At 39.9% G+C, this 22,976-nt stretch overlaps 1 protein-coding gene across 1 annotated transcript; it reads right to left on the bottom strand.

Moving 5' to 3' along the window:
- Positions 1-380: 380 nt before the first annotated feature.
- LOC145099161 (uncharacterized) lies at positions 381-1,589 on the bottom strand. Its single transcript, XM_079036750.1, has one exon. It carries the CDS (start codon positions 1,587-1,589, stop codon positions 381-383), a length of 1,209 nt encoding a protein of 402 aa, XP_078892876.1.
- Positions 1,590-22,976: the final 21,387 nt, after the last annotated feature.

Genomic DNA, 22,976 nt, shown 5'->3' with positions numbered 1-22,976 from the left:
ATGGTTGACATGCTCACCAAAAGTAGCACTGTAAATAAGTATGTCATCAAAATAAACGACTACAAATTTACCAATAAAGGGCCTGAACAACTGGTTCATCACACGCATAAATGTACTAGGAGCGTTTGATAAACCGAAAGGCATCACCAACCACTCATACAATCCTTCACGAGTCTTGAAGGCAGTCTTCCACTCATCCCCAGGCCTAATTCGAATCTGATAATACCCGCTCTTCAAGTCCAGTTTCGTAAAGATAGAGGCACCGCTAATCTGGTCAAGTAGGTCATCAAGTCGAGGAATTGGAAATCTATACCTCACCGTGATCTTATTGATGGCGCGACTATCAACACACATACGCCAAGTGCCATCCTTTTTAGGAGTCAACAAGCAGGAACAACACACGGGCTCATGCTCTCCCGAACATGACCTTTTGAAATCAAATCCTCCACCTGTCGTCGCAACTCCTCAAGCTCTCCGGGACTCATTCTGTAATGTGGCCTATTAGGCAACTGAGCTCCTGGTTGTAAATCAATATGATGTTGGACGTCACGTAAAGGTCGTAAACCATCAGGTAATTCATTAGGGAAAACATCAGCGAATTCCTTGAGCAGAGGAACCATAGCCTCAAGAATTTCAACCTCCTTAGTGACTTCCTTCCCGAGCAATACAAAAATTTCACCTTCTGCCTCCAACTCGTCCTCAAACTGATTAAGGGTTAGTAGAGTACCTGAAGGTCTCGGAACTGGCTCATTTGGCTTACTGGGAACCAATGTTATCTTCACACCACCAAACAAGAAACTGTAAGTGTTAGTCCGCCTGTTATGATCTATGTTACGATCATACTCCCAAGGTCTGCCCAACAACAAATGACATGCATCCATAGCAACCACATCACACCACACATCATCTTTATATGTGGTACCAATAGAAAATTGAACAAGGGCTCGTTTAGATACAGTGACCTCGCCACCCTTCTTAAGCCACTGTAGCTTGTAAGGCTTAGGGCGATTTTCTATTTTCAAAGCCAACTTTTGAACAGCTTCTTCAGATATAAGGTTATCACAACTTCCTGAATCAATAACAAAAGTACAAACCTTTCCCAAAATAGTACATGTCGACTGAAAGATGTTGTGTTTGAGCCAATCATCACCAACAACTTTTGGTGTAAAACAAGACCGCCTTACCACCAAATTTACCCCCACATCTCCAGTTACAACTTCCTCCTCGCATTGATGCTCTTCGTCATACACAGGGGGATCTTCATAATTTTCACCGGCATCATCATTTTGCCAATCATCTTGCTCAGCAAACAAATGACGTTTTCCAACCTTCTTGCACTCTGATTGTCGGTGACCTGTCTCCCCACAACTAAAACACTTCAAGCTGTTACTAACAATTGTCCTAGGATTTGGTCCAACACTGTTAGATGTCGGTCTTTGTTGATTAGGCACAACACGGGGTACCATACCACCCGTCCCGGGACTTCCTCCAATATTGGCAGTTGAAGACGAACCGCCCACCCGACGACTTTGTGTCTCAAAAGCCAACGCCCGTTGGTGCCCTTCATAAATAGATACCGGGTCAAACATATTTACAGAGTCCATGATTTGGACCCGTAGACCCCCAATATATCGAGCAACGAGTTGTTCCTCTGTCTCCTGGATATCGTTTCAGCAATCAATTGGTAGAACTCAGTTGTGTAATCGTCAACTGATTTGGCTCCCTGCTTTAGATTTTGCAACCGTTGGTACATCAACCTTTGAAAATTATGGGGTAGGAAGTTGGATCGTAAACACTTCTTCATCTTCCTCCAAGTCACGACCTTTGACTTTCCGAGCCTGTCTTGTGTCAGTTTCAGTTGTTGCCACCATGCAGATGCCCTACCACGTGGTCTGGTAGCAATCAATGACACTCTTTTGTTTTCAGGGACTTCTTTGAACTCAAAAACTTCCTCAACAGTAGCCAACCAGTCGATGTACCCCTCTGGATTCAAACTGACCCTGTCGAATTCTGGGATATCAATTCTCATTCCGGTCTCCCAACGCCTATTGTCACCTCTATGATCACGCCTTGGCCACCTTTCTAGAACATCTTTAGAATATGAACCGTCACTGCCGCCGAACGGGTTCCCAAATTCACCATCTTCCACTTGAGAATATGTTCGAGACCTTTGCCCTCCTCGATTCATCAGTTCGACCATCCTATCAGTCAGTTGGTCAACCATTTGATCCATCCTCTCCTCCATTCGTACCATAATACGTTCTTCTAGTTCTTGCTCATGAACATTAGCGGGCGTCCTGTTTCTCCTCGGAGGCATTTTGAACCAGGAATTCGGCTTTGATACCAACTAATGCAGCGCAAAAAAAACAACACAAAGATAACCAAGAATGAACCTGTTGATTCTAAAAGAATAGCCAGGACAATCTCTTCAAAACCACGTTGATTCTACGAATACCGTGGGATTGGCTTCAAAATCTGGGTTAACACACAGAATTTGGGAGAAAATCGAAAGTTCATAAAATTGATGATTGACCATCCAAATTACATCAAAAACAGTTAAATAAGAAGCAGAAATTAAAATGAAACCCTAAAAGTCCATGGGCCAAATACAAACCCAAAAACAAAACCCAAAAATTAAGGAAAAATAACAAAATTGCTCATAACTCCATTTAGAAAGCGATTTCTGGACTCAAAAATGGGTAAGTCCCCTTTGGGTACTTATCTAGACGTGCTCCTTGCTCCAAGCTTCGATTTGACTGGTCGTAGGCCCGAAACGGAGATTCGTAGCCAAAGTTATGGCCATTTTCGTGAAGCCCCTTTAGTCACATGATCGTGGGCCTCTAGGAACGCTAGGGCCCGATCCTCCACACTATGGCCCGCATCATCCCCTCCCGGGTAGACAAAATTCGACCTCGAATGTGCACCATGGTCATCATCAGAAGAATCCCCATAATAAGGAAGCAAATGCTTTACATTGAATACATCGGAACAACGAATGTGGCTTGGCAACTGTAGATGGTAAGCATTGGAATTAATCTTCTCCACAATCTCCACTGGTCCAATATTCTTAGCTGATAGCTTGTTGTACTCACCAACCGAAAAACGATCTTTAGTCAAAACAGCCCAAACAAAGTCACCTACTTCAAAATCAACTTGTCTGCGTTTTTTATCTGCATCTTGCTTGTACTTGGAGTTAGCTCGGACCAAGTTGTCATGAACAGCCCTATGAACATCATGTAGTCCTCCAACAAAATCCTACACTTTCTTTGGAACAACCCTAGAAACAGGCAGTGACATCAAATCAAGTAGTCCCCGTGGCTGAACAGAATAGACCACCTGGAATGGACTATATATCCAGTACTTCGGTTGATAGCATGATTATGAGCAAACTCAGCTTGACAAAGCTTCTGATCCCAGGACTTCACATGATCACCCACTAAACACCGCAAAATATTACCAAGGGATCGATTGACAACCTCTGTTTGGCCATCCGTTTGAGGATGATATGCACTACTAAAATTGAGCTGAGTGTTCACCATTTTCCATAGGCTGCGCCAAAAATGACTCAAAAACCTAGTGTCTCGATCTGATACAATAAAAGACGGTAATCCATGCAAACGGTAGACGTCTCGAAAGAATAACTGGGCCACATTAACTGCATCCGTCGTCTTTTTCATGGAATAAAGTGCACCATCTTAGAAAAACAATCAACAACCACAAATATTGAATCATTTCCCCGTTGAGTACGTGGTAAACCCAACACAAAATCCATACTGATGTCTACCCAAGGTTGTGATGGAACAGGCAAAGGCATATAGAGTCCTGCATTGGTAGATGTGCCCTTTGACACCTTAGAGATTCGACACCGTATAACATATCTATCCACCTCCTTGTGCATTGTAGGCCAAAAATAAGATGATTGTACCAAATGTAAAGTGCGATCTCGGCCGACATGCCCTTCACCATGCAGTTCCCTAATGATTTGAAGGCAGAGACTTGAATCAGGGATGCACAATTGATTGCCTTTGAAAAGAAAACCTTCATGTAGTAGAAAATCAGACATCTGTCCAGATTGTATACCCTGCAGAACAACATAAAAATAAGGATCAACCGTTAGCTGCTCCATGAGGACATCCATCCCCGGCACACCAACCCTCATGGAAACTAGCAAATTACTCCTTCGACTCAATGCATCAGCCACCCGATTTGACATCCCAGACTTCTGTTTAACCACGAAAGTGAATTTTTCCAAGAACGACATCCACCTCCCATGTTTGTGTGATACCTTATCTTGACTACGAATATGTCTTAATGAATCATGATCTGTGAACAAAACAAATTCCTTATGAAATAGATAATGGCGTCAATGCTTTACATCTTGGACCACTGCACAGAACTCAACATCATAAGTGCTATAACGCAGCTTTGGCCCCATCAACTTCTCACTAAAATAGGCAACCGGTCGTCCTCCTTGACTTAGAGCTGATCCAATCCCAACCTTGGAAGCATCCGTGTGTAATTCAAAAACTTGAGAAAAGTCTGGCAGTACAAGAATCGGTGATGTAGTAAGCTTCTCTTTGACTAATTGGAAAGCTGATTCTGCTGCTTCGGTCCAAGTAAAGGTCTTCCCTTTCATACAATCAGTCACCGGTGCCATAATAGAACTAAAGTTTGGAATAAACCTCCTATAGAATGAAGCAAGGCCATGAAAGCGTCGAACTTCGGTGATGGTAGTTGGACTTGGCCATTATCTGACAGCTGCTACTTTAGACTCGTCCACCTGTATTCCTTCCCCAGAAACAACGTACCCCAAGAACAAGACTTTAGGAACCATAAACACACATTTCTTCATAGCTGCGTACAAACTATCCCGTCGAAGTACAGTCAAAACCTGCCTCACATGGTTGACATGCTCACCAAAAGTAGCACTGTAAATAAGTATGTCATCAAAATAAACGACTACAAATTTACCAATAAAGGGCCTGAACAACTGGTTCATCACACGCATAAATGTACTAGGAGCGTTTGATAAACCGAAAGGCATCACCAACCACTCATACAATCCTTCACGAGTCTTGAAGGCAGTCTTCCACTCATCCCCAGGCCTAATTCGAATATGATAATACCCGCTCTTCAAGTCCAGTTTCGTAAAGATAGAGGCACTGCTAATCTGGTCAAGTAGGTCATCAAGTCGAGGAATTGGAAATCTATACCTCACCGTGATCTTATTGATGGCGCGACTATCAACACACATACGCCAAGTGCCATCCTTTTTAGGAGTCAACAAAGCAGGAACAGCACACGGGCTCATGCTCTCCCGAACATGACCTTTTGAAATCAAATCCTCCACCTCTCGTCGCAACTCCTCATGCTCTCCGGGACTCATTCTGTAATGTGGCCTATTAGGCAACTGAGCTCCTGGTTGTAAATCAATATGATGTTGGACGTCACGTAAAGGTGGCAAACCATCAGGTAATTCATTAGGGAAAACATCAGCGAATTTCTTGAGCAGAAGAACCATAGCCTCAGGAATTTCAACCTCCTTAGTGACTTCCTTCCCGAGCAATACAAAAATTTCACCTTCCACCTCCAACTCTTCTTCAAACTAATTAAGGGTTAGTAGAGTACCTGAAGGTCTCGGAACTGGCTCATTTGGCTTACTGGGAACCAATGTTATCTTCACACCACCAAACAAGAAACTTTAAGTGTTAGTCTGCCCGTTATGATCTATGTTACGATCATACTCCCAAGGTCTGCCCAACAACAAATGACATGCATCCATAGCAACCACATCACACCACACATCATCTTTATATGTGGTACCAATAGAAAATTGAACAAGGGCTCGTTTAGATACAGTGACCTCGCCACCCTTCTTAAGCCACTGTAGCTTGTAAGGCTTAGGGCGATTTTCTATTTTCAAAGCCAACTTTTGAACAGCTTCTTCAGATATAAGGTTATCACAACTTCCTGAATCAATAACAAAAGTACAAACCTTTCCCAAAATAGTACATGTCGACTGAAAGATGTTGTGTTTGAGCCAATCATCACCAACAACTTTTGGTGTAAAACAAGACCGCCTTACCACCAAATTTACCCCCACATCTCCAGTTACAACTTCCTCCTCGCATTGATGCTCTTCGTCATACATAGGGGGATCTTCATAATTTTCACCGGCATCATCATTTTGCCAATCATCTTGCTCAGCAAACAAATGACGTTTTCCGACTTTCTTGCACTCTGATTGTCGGTGACCTATCTCCCCACAACTAAAACACTTCAAGCTGTTACTAACAGTTGTCCTAGGAATTGGTCCAACACTGTTAGATGTCGGTCTTTGTTGATTAGGCACAACACGGGGTACCATACCACCCGTCCCAAGACTTCCTCCAATATTGGCAGTTGAAGACGAACCGCCCACCCGACGACTTTGTTTCTCAAAAGCCAACGCCCGTTGGTGCGCTTCAGAAATAGATACCGGGTCAAACATATTTACAGAGTCCATGATTTGGACCCGTAGACCCCCAATATATCGAGCAACGAGTTGTTCCTCTGTCTCCTGGATGTCGTTTGGGGCAATCAATTGGTAGAACTCAGTTGTGTAATCATCAACTGATTTGGCTCCCTGCTTTAGATTTTGCAACCGTTGGTACATCAACCTTTGAAAATTATGGGGTAGGAAGTTGGATCGTAAACACTTCTTCATCTTCCTCCAAGTCACGACCTTTGACTTTCCGAGCCTGTCTTGTGTCAGTTTCAGTTGTTGCCACCATGCAGATGCCCTACCACGTAGCCTGGTAGTAATCAATGACACTCTTTTGTTTTCAGGGACTTCTTTGAACTCAAAAACTTCCTCAACAGTAGCCAACCAGTCGATGAACCCCTCTAGATTCAAACTGACCCCGTCGAATTCTGGGATATCAATTCTCATTCCGGCCTCCCAACGCCTATTGTCACCTCTATGATCACGCCTTGGCCACCTTTCTAGATCATCTTCAGAATATGAACCGTCACTACTGCCGAACGGGTTCCCAAATTCACCATCTTCCACTTGAGAATGTGTTCGAGACCTTTGCCGTCCTCGATTCATCAGTTCGACCATCCTATCAGTCAGTTGGTCAACCATTTGATCCATCCTCTCCTCCATTCGTGCCATAATACGTTCTTCTAGTTCTTGCTCATGAACATTAGCGGGCGTCCTGTTTCTCCTCGGAGGCATTTTGAACCAGGAATTCGGCTTTGATACCAACTGATGCAGCGCAAAAAAAACAACACAAAGATAACCAAGAATGAACCTATTGATTCTAAAAGAATAGCCAGGACAATCTCTTCAAAACCACGTTGATTCTACGAATATCGTGGGATTGGCTTCAAAATCTGGGTTAACACAGAATTTGGGAGAAAATCGAAAGTTCATAAAATTGATGATTGACCATCCAAATTACATCAAAAACAGTTAAATAAGAAGCAGAAATTAAAATGAAACCCTAAAAGTCCATGGGCCAAATACAAACCCAAAAACAAAACCCAAAAATTAAGGAAAAATAAAAAAAATTGCTCATAACTCCATTTAGAAAGCGATTTCTGTACTCAAAAATGGGTAAGTCCCCTTTGGGTACGTATCTAGACGTGCTCCTTGCTCCAAGCTTCGATTTGACTGGTCGTAGGCCCGAAACGGAGATTCGTAGCCAAAGTTATGGCCATTTTCGTGAAGCCCCTTTAGTCACACGATCGTGGGCCTCTAGGAACGCTAGGGCCCGATCCTCCACACTAGGGCCCGCATCATCCCCTCCCGGGTAGACAAAATTCGACCTCGAATGTGCACCATGGTCATCATCAGAAGAATCCCCATAATAAGGAAGCAAATGCTTTACATTGAATACATTGGAACAACGAATGTGGCTTGGCAACTATAGAGGGTAAGCATTGGAATTAATCTTCTCCACAATCTCCACTGGTCCAATCTTCTTAGCTGATAGCTTGTTGTACTCACCAACCGAAAAACGATCTTTAGTCAAAACAACCCAAACAAAGTCACCTACTTCAAAATCAACTTGTCTGCGTTTTTTATCTGCATCTTGCTTGTACTTGGAGTTAGCTCGGACCAAGTTGTCATGAACAGCCCTATGAACATCATGTAGTCCTCCAACAAAATCCTACACTTTCTTTGGAACAACCCTAGAAACAGGCAGTGACATCAAATCAAGTAGTCCCCGTGGCTGAACAGAATAGACCACCTGGAATGGACTATATATCCAGTACTTCGGTTGATAGCATGATTATGAGCAAACTCAGCTTGACAAAGCTTCTGATCCCAGGACTTCACATGATCACCCACTAAACACCGGAAAATATTACCAAGGGATCGATTGACTACCTCTGTTTGGCCATCCGTTTGAGGATGATATGCACTACTAAATTTGAGCTGAGTGTTCACCATTTTCCATAGGCTGTGCCAAAAATTACTCAAAAACCTAGTGTCTCGATCTGATACAATAAAAGACGGTAATCCATGCAAACGGTAGATGTCTCGAAAGAATAACTGGGCCACATTAACTGCATCCGTCGTCTTTTTGCATGGAATAAAGTGCACCATCTTAGAAAAACGATCAACAACCACAAATATTGAATCATTTCCCCATTGAGTACGTGGTAAACCCAACACAAAATCCATACTGATGTCTACCCAAGGTTGTGATGGAACAGGCAAAGGCATATAGAGTCCTGCATTGGTAGATGTGCCCTTTGACACCTGACAGATTCGACACCGTTTAACATATCTATCCACCTCCTTGCGCATTGTAGGCCAAAAATAAGATGATTGTACCAACTGTAAAGTGCGATCTCGGCCGACATCCCCTTCACCATGCAGCTCCCTAATGATTTGAAGGCGGAGACTTGAATCAGGGATGCACAATTGATTGCCTTTGAAAAGAAAACCTTCATGCAGTAGAAAATCAGACATCTGTCCAGATTGTATACCCTGCAGAACAACAGAAAAATAAGGATCAACCGTTAGCTGCTCCATGAGGACATCCATCCCCGGCACACCAACCCTCATGGAAACTAGCAAATTACTCCTTCGACTCAATGCATCAGCCACCCGATTTGACATCCCAGACTTGTGTTTAACCACGAAAGTGAATTTTTCCAAGAACGACATCCACCTCCCATGTTTGTGTGATACCTTATCTTGACTACGAATATGTCTTAATGAATCATGATCTGTGAACAAAACAAATTCCTTATGAAATAGATAATGGCGCCAATGCTTTACAGCTTGGACCACTGCATAGAACTCAACATCATAAGTGCTATAACGCAGCTTTGGCCCCGTCAACTTCTCACTAAAATAGGCAACCGGTCGTCCTCCTTGACTTAGAACTGCTCCAATCCCAACCTTGGAAGCATCCGTGTGTAATTCAAACACTTGAGAAAAGTCTGGCAATACAAGAATCGGTGATGTAGTAAGCTTCTCTTTGACTAATTGGAAAGCTGATTCTGCTGCTTCGGTCCAAGTAAAGGTCTTCCCTTTCATACAATCAGTCACCGGTGCCATAATAGAACTAAAGTTTGGAATAAACCTCCTATAGAATGAAGCAAGGCCATGAAAGCGTCGAACTTCGGTGATGGTAGTTGGACTTGGCCATTATCTGACAGCTGCTACTTTAGACTCGTCCACCTGTATTCCTTCCCCAGAAACAACGTACCCCAAGAACAAGACTTTAGGAACCATAAACACACATTTCTTCATAGCTGCGTACGAACTATCCCGTCGAAGTACCATCAAAACCTGCCTCACATGGTTGACATGCTCACCAAAAATAGCACTGTAAATAAGTATGTCATCAAAATAAACGAATACAAATTTACCAATAAAGGGCCTGAACAACTGGTTCATCACACGCATAAATGTACTAGGAGCGTTTGATAAACCGAAAGGCATCACCAACCACTCATACAATCCTTCACGAGTCTTGAAGGCAATCTTCCACTCATCCCCAGGCCTAATTCGAATCTGATAATACCCGCTCTTCAAGTCCAGTTTCGTAAAGATAGAGGCACCGCTAATCTGGTCAAGTAGGTCATCAAGTCGAGGAATTGGAAATCTATACCTCACCGTGATCTTATTGATGGCGCGACTATCAACACACATACGCCAAGTGCCATCCTTTTTAGGAGTCAACAAAGCAGGAACAGCACACGAGCTCATGCTCTCCCAAAAATGACCTTTTGAAATCAAATCATGTAGGGTTCTTGGGGTTCCTAGTTCATTCCTGTAGGGTTCTACTCCTTTACACAACCAATAGAAGGCATTAGGGGCATCTAAACAACTTTTGGAGGTGTTTACGGTTTTAGGGTGGCCTTCCCAAATCGTAAACCCATATGAACATGGGGAAATGATGATTTTCGGGTGTAAGCAAGTTCATACGAAGCACACAAGTAGCTAGGGCAAGTGTACTTACGTTCTAGGACCTTGGATGATCGTTTTTGGCCAAGAACACTAGTGTGTGTTCTTGGTGTTCTTGAAGAACACTTGAAGATCTAGCCAAAAATCGAAAATACATGGATGAAGTGTTGTAAACACACTAGATTAAGTGTTATATAAACAAATCTAGGTAAGAAACACTTACATTTTTGGCAGATTTGACGGAAATGGAATATGATACTTGAGAGTATTTCTTGAGTGTTCTTGAGGTGGAAGTTGGAAAAATGAGAGAAAATGACTAAGTTTCATATTTATACTCTCGAGGGTTTGCGGTTGTAAAATCCGGGTTTACTCCTGTAAATTCCAAAATTTTGGAGTTTCGCGACTTACGTGATATGCGACAACTCTAAAATTTTACTTACTTATTTTGTTCGCTTGACGAATATTATTTAGAATATTCCAATAGGATTAAATATGGACAAAAATATTTTGAGGTAAACATGGCTAATTTTTTATCAGCTTAATTATGGAGACAAAACAAATGGAAATTTCGGGTTGTCACAAATTCCAAGTCAGCGAAACAAATCACAATCGGTCATAAGGACCTTTTGTTGATATTCAAAGCAAGTTGAATGGTCAACTTTGAACAAAAAGAAAATATAGTGACCATCTGTGTACAAGATATAAACTATGTTACCCTTTCAGGTCATTATCCTTAAAACTAATATCCTAAAAACTAATATGAATTAAAGGAAATTTTTTGACATCCATAAGATTACCCTCATAGCATATGAAGACAAATTTTACTAAAAGGGATAAAAGCAAACAATATAACAATGGATAAATGAGAATAATCTAATAAGGAGTATACTGAATTATTGATGATAACATTGTATAATGAAATTAATATGAATTAGACAAAAATAACCTCTTATTAATTATAGACTTAATAGATGCTTCACAAATCTTATTATCTACCTTAATGCTTTCGATAGTTTTTAATGGAAGGTAGGACTTTTCCCGCCAAAGATTTCATCATCGTTAATCCAATATATATACATGATATATACCAAGCCTTACCTACTCCTAATACATACAATTGAACTACATTTTTATGTTATAGACAAACACCCATTTGGTTCTTAATAGAGAAGACATGATAATGAAAAAAAGGAGATACAGGGTCGAGAGACCAGTAGCAGAAAAAAAAGAGTCGTCGTCGGCTCTCCTGGTACTTGTTTAATGTTATTGCATCTGTCGAAGTGTGAAGGATATAAGGAATGCATAATGATCTTGAATCTTACATTGATTTGAGGTAATAATTCTTAAGGTCTCGTGTTTTAGTTAACTAAAATCAAGTTTATTTAAACCAAAATTTAGGTTTATGGTATTTTGTCAAAACAATTTGAGGTTTTCAATATCAACACTGTTTCAGATTTTTTTAATTCTACTTACATGTAAAGAAATTTTATTTTATTATTTGGAAGTTACCTTTGAATGTGTTGTTGGTTGTCCGTGCCAAAGATGAAAGGGAAAGTTTTTACGGTATCTTTAATTTTGAGGGTATATTCTGAAGGCTACAACGAGACTAGAGATAGTTGGTTGTTGAGGAAACTGAACCTTTGCAATCGTCTATGTCCTTAACAACGTCAGATGCTGCTCAAATCCTATGCAAGTTTTCAAATTTAAAACATCAACCGTGTGAAAATTTGAGCACAGACGGCGAGGGTTAAAAAAATAGTAAATAGAAGAATAAATAGAAATTAAGTACATAATCAATGAAATCAGTGGTAATTATCTTACATTTTTTTTTTGTCAATATATATTAAGCTTTAAAATTTTAAATTTTATTTATGATAAGTTTTCGAGTGTATCTTTCCTGTTTTTTGAAGAGTGCATGAATTTCAAAGGTGATAAGGATATTAAATAGTGAAATGCGTAGGCCTCATCAGTCCCACCCCAATTTTTTGTTTAGTACCTGGCGTAGATTTTGGCGTAGATTTTAAAACTCATTTGTGGTTTGGCGTGGATTTGAAAATTCGTTTGTGGTTTGGCTACTATGTACATTATGTGTATGGGGTGCTATCTGTATATTCATAGATCGAAAATAAAAATTTTAGACTAGTCTTACTGGTGTATGTTTTTCTTTCTCGTGTTCGGTTTTTTTGGATATGTAAGTTTTTTTCAATTATGTGCGAATTCAGTTTTTGGTTGTTTCTTAATTGGATCTTCATTTTTGGTTTTCATATGGGTCTATTTATACATTGAGACCATTGATGCAATTGTGATTAGACCGGTTGTTCAGGGTGCTATCGTGATTCAGATAGGTTGCTTTCTTTTTTGCATCCTAGATCAGAATGTTGTGTAATGCTGAGATAAGTTCATCCCTTTGACATTTTGCCCCTACTTTTGTCTTGCATCTGTGTGGTGGTTTCTTGTTCTGTTTCTCCCGTGTTCTTTGGAGTTGTTGGCATACTTTCTTGATCTTCTCTGGTTATATTTGTGTTCCTGGTTGCTGATTGCTTTCTAGATGTTGGTAGGTTTTATTGGTTTTTTAACCATTTTGCCCCTGCTTGGCATTTTTTTGGAGTGGTGCTTGACTGACGTTTTCTCCCTCTATTCATCTATTTTCTTTTGATGTGGTTTGTTATGCTCTCTATGTTGCTGGTGGGATAGATCTTTGTTATTTGGACCTTTTTACTCTTGTGGGGTGTTTTTCTTATTGTTTTTAGTGCTCTGTATGTTTTGCTTTTGTTTGTTTGATTCTTATTGTTGCTCATTATTTTACTTTGTTTCAACTTCATTCTTGTGTGTTGTTTACTAAAGTCATAGTTGAAAACAAAATCAGTAATCCTCATTTATATTTTCTAAAAGATGTCAAAACACTCAATTGTAGAAAATGGGTCATATAACTGATGGGTTTTGAGCATTCTAACACTTCCTAAGTGTACATGCAACCCTAATAACCTTGGATCTATGTTTGTCTAATTATCATGCTAAGTTGAATTCCAAGGTTATATTCCTATCTAGCATACATGGGGAACAATTTTAACTTGAATAATAGATAGAATAACTTACCTTGTTGTTGCTTGTGTTCCTTGAAACCTTGTGAGCCTAGCACCCCAAGTGTGATGCCTCAAATGCTTCACACAACACCAAATGCTCTTGGAAAGACTCTTGAGATAATACACACTTCTCAAAATCGGCCAAGCCCTCTAGTTTCCTTAGTGTCTATATGTGTAGCCGATTTTGGTGGAGAATATGCTTCTTATATAGTGTTGACACATCTAGGGTTACACCATGTAAACCCTAATGTGTCATGACTCTTCATTTCCATGACCCATGGGTTTGTAACTCCCATGGAGCATCCTATGGGTAGAACCCAACTTGATAATCCATGGAGCCTCTTAGCCCACTATACAAGATATGAATGATTTACATAATCAACCCATATATTTAATTAGTTATCCTTTGATCACTTAATTAATTCCAAATTAATTCTTGATCAAACTAATCAAATAATATTATTAATATATTAGAACTTATAATATATTAATAATCTCCAAGTGTTATTCCTCTCATTTAGTCTATCCAATTTGCATGGTGCCATGCAACCCAAATGGACCATGCCGGGTCGGGTCAAGTACAAGCCCGAAATAGTTATGGACTTAGACACCTTATCCAATAATAACTTCCCAGTAAGCGTGTTCTGTAGTAATACTAATAGAACCCAATTGTTTTTCTTGAGACCGGGTCATATACCTATACGACTAAAAGTCCCGGTTGTTAGGTTGGGAACTGGTTTTCTTAAGTGAGCATATATCTCAATTTGTTAGAATGAACCGTGTCATAATTTTTGTTCCCTTTTAAGTCCCGGTTTTTTAATAATATATCTCGGTTTTTCTAGAAACCGGGTCCTAATTAGTGAGTCCTATTCTAACAACCCAAAAATCAGGGGTAAAAGTTTCATTTTTAATATAACCCAACCATAATTACTATTTATTCCAAACATTGATAATTAGAAATATTTATCAGAGTTCATCCCATAATCATTCATTGCGGAAATCATAGGTAAGTAAACTACGATCAATCTAAGCCCTTCATTTCCAAATTGATGAAACCTGAAACCAAAACTGTAAACCGTAAGCACAAAGCTTAGTGAGTCCCCCAGAGCATACCCCACACACAATCCACATAACACATATGGTATTAGCTGTAAAGCTCCCTCTACCACATAATGCATATCAATTAGCTATACAAGCTACCTCTACCACATAATACATACCAATTAGCTATAAAGCTTTCTATACAATTAGCCACCGACTATCTCTACCCTTAGCCATAAAGGCTATCTCTACCATTAGCCTTGTAGGCTATCTTTACCACTAGCCTGGAAGGTTATCTCTACCATTGGCCCTAAAGGCTATCTCTACCACCAACTATAAAAGGTATCTCTACCACATATCAATGCATAAAAATACCACACACCCCTAAAAATTAAGTAAACCAACTATCATAAAATGGGCTAGCCTTGGTGCCTTAGACCAATTGGTATGGTGAGAAGACTCACCTCCCGACTGCTGAACTGATAAGCTGAAATCAGACATATCCCACATGCTGATCCTTCTCAACTGCCCATAATTATCAGGTGATTAACTTGACACAAACACATAAATACCCTCAGGTCAACCTTGGTCAAAGTCTATGTTTGTAGTCAAGGTCAATAGTCCATATTGACCTTGATTCGTCGAGTACGATTAGCTACTCGTCGGGTTCCTTGCTTAACTCATCAATTCGCCGAGTCACCCGAGAGACTCGTCAAGTTCTTTGATTTTCATAGCCGTAAAATCCCAACCGAACACCCTTGACCATGAATGAGAAAACCTTCCCGACTCACCGAGTCACAAGAGCAACTCGAAGAGTTGCCACGTATTCGGTCCTTTCCAGTGCGATTTATGGTCCCAAACTTCAGATCCATATTCTCCTAGTGATAATACCACGTAAATTTGCCAACCTTACGTTCATACTAAGTCTCATAATGACAACCACATAAACAAGCTTCTTACAAGTCCCTAATGCATGAATAGGAATTAGGGTGTACCAAGGAGACAACTTTATGACATTTGAGACCTAAGAAGTTCCAGATCTGGAACCATATCCTTGTGATAGGTCCAGATCCAAACTGGGTTCCATTCCATAAGGATGGCCATAATCTTCCAAAAGAAATCTAAGAGCTTTAAGCTTAAGGTAACATATTAATACCTCAATAAGGTGCCCAGCATGAAATGGATAGTCGATCTAGTGCTCCTCGCTTGATACTTCCTCTTTAAGCTTGAAATCCTCCCCAAAATCACAAATACAAGCTCCCAAATGCTCTCTCTCTTCACATACAAAAGGTTTGCGGCCGAAAATAGCTTCTAGGGTGTAAAATGGAAGACTAAGAGGCAGCTAATGTATAGGGGGAAATTCCCAAAATTAGCGTTTTCTCCCTACAACACTGGCTCGCCGAGTCATGCCTTCTGACTCGCCGAGTGGGTCCCGTTCGGTGACCGCAATTAAATGCCTCCACCGGACAAGTTGGACTCCCAACTCACCGGGTCCATGCACTACAAACCTAACAATTCAACCAAAACCAATATTACCTAGATCAAATGTTACAAGTCTCCCCCACTTGAACTAGACTTCCACCTCGAAGTTTGTTGACCCAAACAAATCTGGGTAATGCCCTCACATCACCTCTTCCGGTTCCCAAGCGATACTCCCTGTTGCCCATCCGGGACGAGATCCTGAAGGGCCTATACACCGAGGCCCCATCTTATGTCTTTCTCGAAACCTGATAATCCCTTTCTAGGGTGACACCTTCAGCAACACGAAATCCATGGATGAATGAATTACTTGCAACCTGATCACATCTGCTTCATCTAATAGCTGAAGCCTCGAGGTGGTCTGTCTCCCTGACAGACTGCCCACATTGAATTATCAACGAACTGGTTCCACCAGAAAACCAGTCTAAATAGAATACTTTCCACTCACAATTCCTTGAGGCTTACTAACAATGATCACCGATCAACTACGACTACCAAATAACAAGCAATTCCATACACATACCCCAAATCATTGTAGTCGCTCCTACCCATCTTGCTGTCACATGGCTATTTTCCAGAAGAACAACCTAGGACCTCCCTGGCCCCAACCTGTCTACCAACTGTCCGGGACACCGTATGTAATGCCCGTAGATCAGGTCTAGTCAATTTAGAGACGATAAGTGTCAAAAATGATTTTTTGATGGAAGATTATTTAGAAGGTGTAATCTTAACTATGTTGTAGTATATGTTACAAGGATTCTGTTACACCCCCAAACCGGAACGGCGGAAACGTTCGGGGGCGGATGACTTCATGTGGTAACGTAACAAATGAATACATAGTAAAGAAAGCAATACAACCATCATATATATAATTGAAAGTTTACATTTGTCAAAAGGTACATGTTCAAAACCAATTACAATATGATGCCAAAAGCTGTTTGTTACCTGTAATTACTGAATCCCTGGGACATACAAGTAGTTTTGAAAGAGTAGATCAACATTTAAGCTGGTGAGTTTCCTAAGTATTAAATGACAAGTTTGTATGAAATGAAATGTTTTGTCCTTGTTTGTTTGTTTCTAGAAAATCCTATATTTTCTACTAGTATAAAAGTAGCCTTCCCTCAAGACCGATGTTTGTTTCTAAAAATGTATGTAAGTATAAATTTTCCAATACTTCTAAAAAACCCCGTAAATCAATGTGTTTACAATACTCCATGTGAGTTTTATAACCATGCTATTGACTAGAAATGCCTATACACAACGTTCTTCAGGCGTTGCAATGTTCTGACGTTTGTCACCCCAAATGGTGGACTGTAGCTAACAGTCAGGGCGCGGGTTGTCAAGCCCGTATAGATCTATACACAAACACCATGCTCCCCCTCCAAGGGATCCTGGTATATTATACATGACTTGAAATGCGTACTCGAACGTACGTGAAGTTAATGTCTCACAAAATTTAGTAAAAACCTGATTTACGTATGAAAATGTTCATTAGTTCTTGTATGTGAAAGTAAACTTCTTGAAATAGTATTTCTAGTATGTAACAGGTTGTAATGTTCTCGTAAAACTAGACCTATTATAGTTTTCTAAAAGTGTGTCTCGTTTGTATAGTAATCCCTAGTAAAAATGCTCACTTGTTATGAAAAGTTATAATTTATATAGTACCAATATAAACATATATAATCACATTTTTCATTTCCAAAAATATGATGTTATTGTGATATATCTTGCATACAAAAGTTTCCATATACTAGTTATAAATCACATATGATTCCGTTGATAAAATTGTATAATGAAACTTTTATATATATGACACACGATAATAATCGTGTGTTTTACTTGTATCCCCCCTTTAAAAGCATATAAAAGTTATTTATAAAACATTTAAAATTGTGGATTATAAGGTTATGAACTCACTTGAAAGTTTGCAGAAAGCGAGATAGAAAACCGGGCAGAATTTCTTCTCGGGAAATGGATTTTCTCAGGATTCTCGGGAATCGTGGGAGTAAAAACGACCTTCGGGACTTGAGCAAAATGACCGGGGCTTCGGGTTATCACGGGCACGGAAAACGAGGCAAGAACGCAAGAGAAAGGAGAGAAATGGAGCCCTTTCTTTGGAACCCTCGCATCCCTTTTATAGGGGCTGGGAACCGCCTCGGTACGCTGGGCGTACGAGGGTATGCTGGGCGTACGCGTGCGTCACACATGACCGAATCCTCGACTGCCTCGGAGCTCGGATGGGACGGGGCATAGCCTCGCATAGGGCGAGACGTGGACGATCCGAAGCCTAGCCCTTGAGTATGCGGGGCGTATGCCTGTACGCGGGGCATAACTCGGATAGACTTGCTGACTCTCCTTCGGATAATACCAAGGATTAATAATTAAATTTATATTTTATTTAATTAATAAACTTCTAAAATTCATATCTTCTTCATACGAACTCCGTTTTCGATGTTCTTTATATCCACGCGTAGGTGAGACTACGCTCTACAACTTTCGTTTTGATTCCGTCGGCAAATTTTTTTATTATTTATTTTTAAAATGTCGCGTTTAAGAAAATTTCGTTAGAAATTCATAACTTCTTTATCTGACGTCAGTTTTTGCCAGACTTTTTACCGCTGGAATACCATTGTCGAGACCTTCGATTCTCATTTAGGTCATTCTGGCCAAAAGTCGCTCGATCTCCGATTCGAGTTTTTAGTTGTCTGTTGCTAAGCCGAACTTGGAAAAATCATAACTTCAATATACGAAGCCGGATTTGGGTGTTCTTTTTACGTACGATCACGGTTTAATGACATCAAACTTAGTAGGTAATTAAATAGAAACTTTTTGGACATTTTATTTTCAAAGTTAATTTCATTAACTCAAAAGTGGTTACAATACTTGATTTTTTAGGTCATTACAAAGAGTTGAAATATCGGGTTGTCACAGATTCCGTACATATAAAGAATGCCGAAATCCAAGTTATAACGAAGAAGTTATGACCTGTCGAAGTTTTGCGACAGAACCGGTACGACACAGCGTGACGTAAATCGTGAATTTATGTTAGAGTGATATTTAGCCTTAAAGATCTAAATGAAAGTCATGGTGTTCGTTAAACCGTGAGCGTGCAAAAAAAGAACGCTGAAAACTGAATTCGTATGAGCAAGTTAGGATTTTTCTAAGTTCCAGCTTAGCAGTATGCAGCCCGAAACTCGAACTTGAGATCGAGTGATTTTTGGTCCAAGCAATCTAAACGAGAATCGAAGATCTCGTTATTAGTAGTGTAACGATAAAAAGACAGACGAAAATGGACGTCAGATGAAGAAGTTATGAATTTATAACGGAGTTTTCCTGTCCCGGCCTACTAAAAATAAATAATTAAAATAACGTCAAAATTAGTCGATCGAGTCTAAACGAAAGTTGTAGACCGTAGTCTTACCTACGCGTGGATATAAAGAACGTCGAAAACGGAGTTTGTATGAGGAAGATATGAATTTTTGAAGTTTATTAAATAATTAAAATATTAAATTTAAATATATATGTCCGATATTATCCGAAGGGGGGAGTCACCGGACTTATCCGGGTTATGCCCAGCATAGCTGAGCATTACGCCCAACGTAATGCGAGGTTCCGGCCCCTATATAAAGGGTGCGAGGCTGCCTTATTTCTTTGCCAATTTTCTTTCCTTGTCTCTCGTTTATACATCGTTTTTCATGCAAGAAATATCCTGAAGCCCCGGTATTAATCCCGAGCCCCGAAGCAAGTTCCGAAGTCCCGAAGATCCTGAGAAGTGAAATTCCCGAGCCGAAGCTTTGCCCGCGATAAGACCGTTTTTTGTGAAGATCTGCCGGTTTCACCGAAGAATACTACTTCTACAAGCCGTAGTGTTGTCCGATCATCTTCTGATCAAGTGAGTGTGTAGTTACTTTCTTCTAACACATAAATACGAAGTATTTGCTATGAAATACATGCTATGTGTTTATATATTGTTTGTTTATTTGATATGGGGGGAATGAATGTTTTATATAGGTTTTAAATGAGCTAACCTGTATATATATATATATATATATATATATATATATATATATATGTTGGGTCAAAATATGGTTTATACTTTACTTTTCTGGGCTATTGTATTTTTGTGTAATATTTTATGATTTTATGGCCTAGTTTACGGCTTAGTTTACGGCCGTAAACACCTTACGGCCGTAAACTCATTTACGGCCCATATGTTTCCGGCCCATATCCAACATGTATAAATAGAGGTGTTAGGGTGAGGAGTAGATGATTGATGAACACAAAGTAGTTTACGGCCAGAGAGAATAAGGAGCGTATGTGTGTGAATCGTTTGTATCTGGAGCTTTAATTCATATCATTAATACAATCGATATTCATCTTTTTCTTCTTCTCATTCTCTTTTATTTTATCTAATATCATCCGTTTGATTGGGATTCTGCACCATCAAACGGATTTGACTGAAACACGGGCAAATTAGGGACTTACAATTGGTATCAGAGCCAAGTTGTATCAGTCAAAAGGATTATCAATTCGTTTGGAATCTGAATATTCTGTGTTTACGGTCCAAGCTTACGGCCGTAAACACCGAGTTCTTGGGCCGTAAACTCTATTTGGAGCATTATTTGATCTTATTTTCTAGATATTTTTACGTTTTTGGAAAGATCTCGCAAAAATAAAGGGGGTTTCTTCTTTGTGTTTTTCATAAAAAAGGGTTTTTGATTGAGTTTTGGAGCTTCAAAGTCGAAAAATCGCTGATTTTCACGTAATCTGGAAGAGTTTACGGCCGGAGCTTACGGCCGGAGTTTAGCCGGCGGCGGCGATTGCATTTACGGCTAGGGTTTCCGGTATTTGCGGCTCGGCTCGGATCACGGCTTAAAGAACGGCTTGGCTCGGCAGTGGACTACAGCAGCTCGCATCGCGCTTCATTAAAGAAAAGGAAGGGGAGGAGCGAAATTGTCGAGGCCTGGGATCGAACCCAGGTCTCCTGGGAGCTAAAACTGGCGCCTTGCCAAATCCTCCAACAGTTCACTTGTTGATTTCATTCTGAAATATTAAAATTAACCTCTCCCAGTCGCAGCAATTTTCGCATTACTTACACTTTTAACCCCAAAACTCAATTCCTTTTAATTTTAAATTCAATTTCATCCAAAATTAAAATAAATTAATTAAATAATAATAATAATAATAATTATAATAATAAAAAAAACAAAACATTTGTTTTTATTTTTGATTTTTATTTTTGACTTTGACTTTCAAGTTTGACTTTTGTTTTTAAATTTTGACTTTTTCGTTTAACCTTTAAAATTTCAAATTTAACCTTTCAGTTTGACTTTTAAGTTTGACTTTTCAAGTTTAATTTTTTAAATTTGATATTTAAGGTTAATTTTTTTATATATATAAAAAAGGGGCATTTTAATTTTTATCTTAGCTTCTAGTTGTTTATTTTAATTGATTTTAAGGTCCACGAGGGAATTTGAAAACATGAAAGAGAGTTGTCAGGAGACGTTAAGACAAAATTTCAACTTTTTCGATTATGTCCCTGGAGAAACGCTTGAAACTCAGTTGCAGCGATTTACTACACTCACTACTGAGATGAATATAGCCGGGATCTTTTTGACTAAGTCCGACATAAACAAAAAGCTATTGAATTCACTTCCAAAATCGTGGGATATGAATGTAGCCATCATCAAGAAGACAAAAGATCTCAATCATCTTAGTCTTGCTGATGTTATTCAAGAACTTGATGCTTTGAAGTGTAGAGAAACAATGAGTTCTGAAAACATTCCGGTCACTGAAGTTACATGTACTCCAGCTTGTGAAGCCACGATTAAATTTCTTCGGGAACAAATTGATATATTTAAAAGAGAAGTTGAGGACCTGAGATATGAAGGATATCAACTCAGGAAAGGACAGAAACCCCTGAAGGCTGAGTTAGAAGCAAAAACCAAGGACTTTAGGAAACTCCAGGAAGAGTACAGCAACAAGTGTGAAAATTTTGATTATGTTAAGAGTCAACTTGCTGCTGTAACTGAAGAACTTGACGCTTTAAAAATCAAGTGTGGAAAAACTGATGTCAGTTTCAAAAATTATACTGCGTCAAGTCAAACAGTCGAGTCCTTATATGAGACCCAGTTAAAATTCAAAGAAAATCAAAGCAAGGGTCTAGGGTATGATAGTGTACCTCCCCCTTACAATCATAACTACACATCCATCCCTATGAAACAAGAAGAAATTGACAGGGAGGCACATCTTAAACACGGAAAACCAGCTGGATTTGTGTCAGGAGGAGTTATTAATGTTGAAAATATTGATGTTTATGTTACATGTGCAGGTAAAGTAGCAGAGGATGAGAACAAGGAGAGTTCTTGTGAACAAAACAATAACTCCTTGAACTCTAAATCTGTTGCTTCGAACTCGGCTGCTTCTAACAAACCTGCAATTGAAAAATACAGGCCACCAATTCCAACGCAACAGAGTTCTTGTGGCAAGTGTGCATGTGGGGACAACAAAAGACAAGGCAAAGATACGCCACCAGGGGCAGGAAGAAACAACTTCACAGTGAAGAAAAAGACTTGTTTTCACTGTGGAACACCTGGTCACATTGCCCGAAATTGTCCAAATCGCGCATACGTTCCTTACTATGCGCAAGGCTGGCAGAATGCGCCAAGAGGGAGACACTCCAAAAGATACCCCTCAAGGTCACGTTCAGATATTGACGACTGGAACGCGCAAAAGGCCAAGAATTCAACTCCCAAGGCCAAGAATCCGAATCCCAAGGGCAAGAAGGAAATGTCAGCCAACAAGCCCAGTTCAAGAGATATTACTGTGAAGCCAAGACTGGTTAGGTCAAAGTCATCTCGGCAGTCGGCTTCAAGTTTCAAATCAAGTACTGAGCCACCCATAGGATCGAAAAAGAAATGGGTTAAACCCAACTACAAATGGGTTCCGAAGGCTCAAACTCC

This window comes from Lactuca serriola, chromosome 4, assembly GCF_051521515.1.
Source record: "Lactuca serriola cultivar US96UC23 chromosome 4, Lser_US96UC23_V15, whole genome shotgun sequence".
Lineage (NCBI taxonomy): Eukaryota > Viridiplantae > Streptophyta > Magnoliopsida > Asterales > Asteraceae > Lactuca > Lactuca serriola.
Note: the sequence above shows the minus strand (reverse complement) of the source record. Positions and strands in the feature narration are given on the sequence as shown.

Coding starts and splice junctions, on each gene's coding strand:
- LOC145099161 (XM_079036750.1), bottom strand. CDS start 1,589: ATGTTTGACCCGGTATCTATTTATGAAGGGCACCAACGGGCGTTGGCT.